Source organism: Squalius cephalus, assembly GCF_949319135.1.
Source record: "Squalius cephalus genome assembly, chromosome: 16".
NCBI classification, from domain to species: Eukaryota; Metazoa; Chordata; class Actinopteri; order Cypriniformes; family Leuciscidae; genus Squalius; species Squalius cephalus.
Genome location: NC_137137.1, coordinates 21,341,456 through 21,348,329, shown reverse-complemented (window position 1 = coordinate 21,348,329; position 6,874 = coordinate 21,341,456). Strand labels below are relative to the sequence as shown.

Here is a 6,874-nt window from a genome sequence, read left to right as displayed (position 1 = left end):
GGTCAGTGGTGATTCTACAGTTCCCCCTGACAAAGACGAACGGTGTGGTTTCTCATGGTGTCAGCATGCAGGCGGCCATCTTGCACGCCACAGCAGAAATCAGAGCCGCGCCACGACCGCTCCCTTCTTCTGATTGGATGAAGGTAATTTTGCAGTGGGGAGTCATTTCCCACACAAGCTTATGGAACCTCTCCTTGAAACTGAATGGAAGAATTGGAAGGTCAAAGCAGGAAACACACATTTTAATTGTGTTTATATCATCATGTCAAACTGCTTCCTCTTAATTTCCCCCTCATTTATCTTTGTTTGCCTTGCCTCTCTCTCCTCTTGTACTCACCAAGGATGTAGTTTGTAGACAGAGCCATCGACTCCCACAGTGATCTTCAGTTCCTCTTGACAACGGCGTTCCCTCATTTGGTTGATGACGCCAGCGAGTCCGGCTCCGCACATGTGTGCGGCTCGCGTAGACACACTCTCGCATGCCAGACGCACAATGTCACAGTCCAGCTCGGACGGCAAGATTCCCAGTGAACTTAGGATGTTATAAATCTGCTTTCTGTCCCCTGTGTCACTGAAATGAAAAATAAAATGAATATTGTAATCATTTCATTCTCTTTGGCATTTCCCTTGTGAAAAGTACACTTTAGCATGATTTACAGATATAATATACTTTGAAAAAGATACTTAAGTGCGAACTGTATTGTTTTTGAACACTTAAAGTCAGGGAAGGTGGTTTGTTCCAGAAACATGTTTTTGTTATGCTGCTTGAAAGTCTCTTCACATCCTGATAGCAGGATTTTTTTCAGAAAACAAAACCTAATATCTTAAGTCATTTTGCTTTTCAGAGTAAATGTATCTTGATTTAGGAATGTTTAAATATAAAAATCTCTCTTTTTATGATCAGCAGTTCAATCCTACCTCTCAATCTGGGAGACAAAGCGAGTTTCAAAAGCTCCACGTGTTTTCAGCAGGTCTGAGGCTTCGCCGTTAAACAGCAGATCTTCATTCACTAGTTTTAGCAGCACAAGACGCACAAGCTCCCCCATATACTTCCCACCAATCAGCTTCTCAAACCTAGAGATATGAGAGAAGAATATGTGCATATTAGATCAACATTGACAAAACATTGACAACTGTCATCAATATCAAGTGGCTCAAGTTCAGCAGCAAAACTAAAAAAGTGAATGATATAAGCCTGAGGATAATCAAGAAATACAAATGGCCTAAAGTGACATGGACACAGTAGCAGCCCATTGAGCTCCACTGTATCTTCTAACATACACAGTAAATACCCATTAAGCGAGCAGCTTCACTAATGATCTCCTTCCCTGGCCATTAATCCAGCCGTGTGTATTCCAGCACTGACGTGGCTACCGTCAGTGTCTCCACATGTACAGAAAAACAACCCTTGTCACCTGGAGACCACATAAGAGCTCCAACTAAGCTCTTCCTGAATTTGGAAGCGTGTAAGGACATCTGCGTTTCAGATTCGGCCACTGGTCAAACTGCTGATTAAAAAGTGTGTCTAGTTACAATAAGATATCTGAGGAAATTGTGCATGTATCTTTGAAATTAACGCAAAGTTGTTTGATATATATGTAAAATCATAGCATAGACTGATGTCTTGTCTACATAATATCATGCATTATATATTTATTTCATAGCTGAAATAACATGTTCCTGCGATTTTTTTTAGATCAAAATTGCATTACAAATATCAAAAAAGATGCATAGCTCTATGTTTTTGTCAATACTAGTTTATGTTTAAATTACACTTAATTGTTAGTTGTGTTCTGAACTTGAAGACATTTTAGTTTGCTGCACATCTATCATACATGAATAACCTCCCGCCCCGTAGCAGATTTATACAGGTGGAGCTGGGGAAGGGGAAGGGTTTCTGAAAGCACGTTGCAGACTGCTAACAGCAACACTACCAGCATTCAAACGTTGAGTCGCAGCTTATTGGCCTCTGACGCAACAGCAACCAATCAGCTGCGCTATGTAGATGGTGATGCGATCGCTACCAAATGAGTTGAGGACCTATCAGCCTGCGCCATATAGAGTTTCATGCCAGAACTTGGTATATATAAAGTGGGACCCAAAAGTCTGAGATCACTAAAAATGCTTCTGTTATTTCATTATCTCATGTGCTTCAATGGAAGCAATGAATAGTGCAGAAATATTTAAGAAATATTTATTATTCATTTTACTTCCTTTGTTTATTTTTGTTTTTGTTTTTTTAATCGTATAATTTTTATGACATATCACTATATCATGTTTTAAAGAACATCTTGTGCTTCAATGGAGGCAATAACTTGTATATGTATATATATATATATATATATATATATATATATATATATATATATATATATATATATACATATATATATATTTTTTTTTATATAGTTTTATCTCATAATTTTTTTTCTTTTTTTTAACCTTACTTTGTTTGTAATTGTAAAAAATTTAACTTTGTTTATTTTCAGATTTAAATATGAATTTGAATTTCTGATTATAAACGTGGTCTCAGTGGCTTATTTTTTACATTTTTATAATTTAGTAAAAATTATGACATATTATATAATTATACATATTATAATATTTAATAAATATTGAGAAATATTTAAGAAATTAGAATTCCAGAATATCAAAGTGGTCTTAGTGGCTTCTATTTTACATTTTTATAATATAGTCAATTGTTTATGACATATTATACAATTATCTCATGTTCTAAAGAGCATCTTGTGCTTCAATGGAAGCAATAAATAGTGGAGAAATATTTAGGACATATTTCATATTCTTTTTATCCCCTAACCTTCCTTTGTTTTGAAATTGTAAAAGAAAATGTAACTTTGGTTATTTCCCGTTTTAAATATGAATTTGAATTTCAGATTACCAATGTGGTCTCAGTGGCTTTTATTTTACATTTTTGTAATATAGCAAAAATTATGACATATTATATCATGTTCTAAAGAGCATATTGTGCTTCAGTGGAAGCAATAAACAGAACATATTTAAGAATTTCCTTTTTCTGTCTATTCATTTTACCTCATAACACTCTTTTTATTTATTTATTTTTGTTCATTTCCAGATTTAAATACCAATTTGCCCAGAATTGTTCGAGATCACTCACAGCTGATGTCCAGGGTTTAGTGACGTCTCATCAACAACCCGATCGTATTCCAGGCGGAAGTCCTCCAGTTCACCGTTGTCCCCGAACGCTCCCCACTCCGTGTTCACACACATCCTCCCCTCCTCTCCTTCCACCAGCTCCACCTTACGCATCTCCTCCATATAACACGCATTACAGCCTGTACCTGAGAAACCAGGAAAAAATGAAAACAACAAAAAAAACATTAGACTAAAAGCTTCAGGCGTATTGCTTTATAGCCATGCTGTTTTTTTCCGGAATGGCTGTTAAAATATCTCATCTTCCTGTTATAAAGTTTATGTCCGAGCTCTAATTATATTTACATGGGTCTAAGTGTGTGCGGTCACTCTCTTACCTACTATCATGCCAACTTCACAGCTGCGGTCTTCATAGTAGCAGGAGATCATGGTGGCTACTGTGTCATTCACCATGGCTACCACATCCATTTCAAAGTCCTAAAAAAATTTCGATCACTTTTATAGGACAGCCGTTTAAGCCGTTTATTATAAGCTTTTAAGATGTCTAATGTACTGTTAGTTTGTGAGCAGCTTTCCATTAACAGTTAAACAAGATCCCAGAACAGAATTTGTGCTGGAAATTTTCAGTATGAAAGGTAACTCATGCATACTAACCCCTCTCCTTTTAATGGCATCTCTCAGTAGACCCACAATGTTATTGCCCTCAGCGCCGGAGGCCTTGAAGCCTTTAGTCCAGTTAAGCAGAATGCCCTATTACAATATAAACAAAAAAAATATGTTACACAACGAAGCACGTCCACATTAAAATGCAAAATTCCATCCCTTCTCTTCAATGATGATGTGTTTAGCGATGAGAGGGCGGGACAACCTGTCACTCACATGACATCACAGCAATAGCAAACCACAACCATCCAATCAATTGCCAATGGACAAAATCTAGTCCCGCCCTACATTTATTCTTGTTCGAGAAGCCGTTTCACTCGGATATACGTCACAATAGAGAAGGAAATATTATCGCAACTTCCATTTAATGCTGACTTTAAGTGGTTGCAGAATGAATGCAGACACTGACCTTGTCCAAATCCTCATGACGGACTGGAAAAGAGAAGGTGAATCCCAGGGGAAGCTTCTTATGTTTCAGATTATGTTTGTCCAGGAAGTCAGATATGCACTCGGCAATGTAGTCAAACAACTTTATGGAGAGAAAATGGGGTACAAACTGAGACCGAGGAGACTAAAATGTCAGATGTATGTCTATATTGTATGTAGACTACAGAGTGTTTGACCTTTTTAATGTCTCACCATTTCAGCTGTGCCGGTCATTGCGTCTTCAGGGATGGAGTACATGTGATTCTTGGTCTCCACCTTCCAGCCTCGCTCTTCATCCTCACCCACTTTCACCAGCATCACTCGGAAGTTTGTCCCTCCAAGATCAAGTGCCAGGAAATCACCCACTTCTGAGATGAGTCACATGAATCAACATCAGCAATATTATGAGTCATGCGTAAAAAGACTATCTATTTACACTTTTCGTCAATGTACTCCTTCTGTTATTACATAAACTAACCTAAAAGAAACTGATAATGATTCAACTCATAGGAAATAACAATATATTTACTTCATGCAGGGATAGATGACCCAAAATTGAAAATTTTTGCATACAAGTTGCAATATGGGTATACCATATTCTTCAAAATATCTTATTTTGTAAAGAAAGAAAGTCGTAAAGATTTGGAAATAAGGGCGAGAAAATTATGACAGAATGACAAACCGCCCCTAAAGCTGAATATGTGCTTGATAACAGCATCAAATGTCTGATGCAACATAAAACATAAAAAAATTACATAAAATATGAAAATCCTAAACAAAACGTTTTTATTTCAAACTGTATTTATAAAATACATTTGTTAAACATTAGATTGCATTAAACATTAAATGCAGCATATATATTATGCTACTCAACCACCGAAAAAAAATTGAAATATGGCACTTTTTTGTTTCATTTGACTATTTTGTATTTAGAACTTAGAGAACTTAGAGAACTTAGTATTTAGAGCTCTTACCAGAGCCTTCAGGTGTGGAGCGGACATAAGTGGGCAACATTTTGACGCTGGCTTCATCATGTGTTTCCACACGCAATCCCCTCTCCATCTCTCTTCGCATTCTCCTCATCACTTCCTCTAGGTCTTCTTTACTCAGAAGGAATTCAGACAGAATTTGGTCCACCTGTATGTCAGAGAGAGAGAGAGAGAGAGAGAGAGAGAGAGAGAGAGAGACAGAGAGAGAGAGAGAGAGAGAGAGAGAGACAGAGAGAGAGAGACAGAGAGAGAGAGAGACATGATAGTTTTGATGATAGTTTTTTCTGAGAATACATAATTTAATATTAACATGTGATTAAGATGATCTCAAATGTGATTGTAACAATCACAGTAGTGTCAGTGAACCGAAATTAGCAGGTATAATGATTCATTCCCATTATTTGGGCACCCTTAAAGTCAAGTCTCTTACCATGAGAATTCTCTTCATTACTGACTCAAAGTCACTCGGTATCCTCTGCCTACGAGCTGAAGTAAGACATGGCATCTTTGCAAGTCTTTCCAAACAAGTGTAGGATGAGCGTTGATTTGCTTAAGTTTGAATGTGTGTGAGGTGCATGGAGATGCTCAGCTGTTTTTATGCTCCGGTGAAGGAGGTGGAGAGGTGTGGTCAAAGAGATCATTGCCCTCTGTACACATACACACACACACACACACACACACACACACACACACACACACACACACACACACACATACACACACCTGATCAAACACACACACATACACATTTAATCTCAACCATCACCTTGGCAACCTAGCTGTCAAGGCCACACACGTGATCATGCGCTTCACAGTGATACAATTAATACGATATAAATATGTATGAAATAAAAGCAAACATATTAATAATTTACTATTATATATAGGCCTATATATATGTATATATATATATATATATATATATATATATATATATATATATATATATATATATATATAATCAAAGGAAATTATACGGGGATGCACTAAAGCAGGCATGTTTTCATCTTTGTGTGCTATAGCAGACATTTGAGCTTGCAGAAATTATATTATATTTCTATATTATATTATATTATATTAGATTGATTTATGTAGTGTAATAGCAGTATTTTTTTTTTTTTTTTTTTTTACCGCATTTAGGTTAAATTCAAAAATAGCTACTGAACTTAAACCCTCGATAAATATAGATGACTTAGTTTGCACAGGGCAAACATTTATCCTGAAATAGGTCTGCAGGAATGTGAAAGTCCAAAAATCTAAAAGTTTATTGCACTCTAAATGTTGCCTAAGTGGTCAGATAAGGTAAAAAAAAAAAAAACCTTGATTATGTTCAAATCTGTTAAAATTCAGATAAATGTGATTACAGAAAGATCCTAAATTACTCCAAAAGCATAAACAAACATTTTAAAAATAACATTTACTTTTTTTTTTTCTTTTTTTTTTTTTTTTACATTTTATCAATGCTAAGTTTATTTTAAACTTGATGGAAGTTAAAAAAAGCCAAGAGCCAACAATTACATCAATAATTTGGTAGTTTTATAGAACTGCGGTTTAGAAAATGTGGCTCTGCAGCTCTGGTTGAGTTTTATGCTGACAGCTGATAACATGAGTGTGTTGATAGTGTACACTACGTGGCCCACATTTCTTATTCCAAGGTTTGAGAA

The 6,874-nt window shown here is 36.0% G+C and overlaps 1 protein-coding gene across 1 annotated transcript; it reads right to left on the bottom strand.

The window, feature by feature from the left end:
• Positions 1 to 5,779, bottom strand: gck (glucokinase (hexokinase 4)). Its single transcript, XM_079897916.1, has 10 exons — positions 5,641 to 5,779; positions 5,196 to 5,358; positions 4,435 to 4,589; positions 4,205 to 4,324; positions 3,787 to 3,882; positions 3,510 to 3,609; positions 3,137 to 3,320; positions 919 to 1,074; positions 338 to 571; positions 1 to 200 (listed from the first exon to the last, which is right to left on the bottom strand). Exons 1-10 carry the CDS (start codon positions 5,713 to 5,715, stop codon positions 53 to 55), a joined length of 1,431 nt encoding a protein of 476 aa, XP_079754042.1. The 5' UTR covers positions 5,716 to 5,779; the 3' UTR covers positions 1 to 52.
• Between the last annotated feature and the right edge of the window lie 1,095 nt (positions 5,780 to 6,874).

Bases quoted from the DNA above. Each gene is read 5' to 3' on its own strand.
- gck (XM_079897916.1), bottom strand. From the start codon at position 5,715: ATGCCATGTCTTACTTCAGCTCGTAGGCAGAGGATACCGAGTGACTTT. The intron at 5,359-5,640 runs GTAAGAGACTTG...TCTGACATACAG, and splicing joins TAATGAAGAGAATTCTCATG to GTGGACCAAATTCTGTCTGA. The intron at 4,590-5,195 runs GTAAGAGCTCTA...GACTCATCTCAG, and splicing joins CTCCACACCTGAAGGCTCTG to AAGTGGGTGATTTCCTGGCA.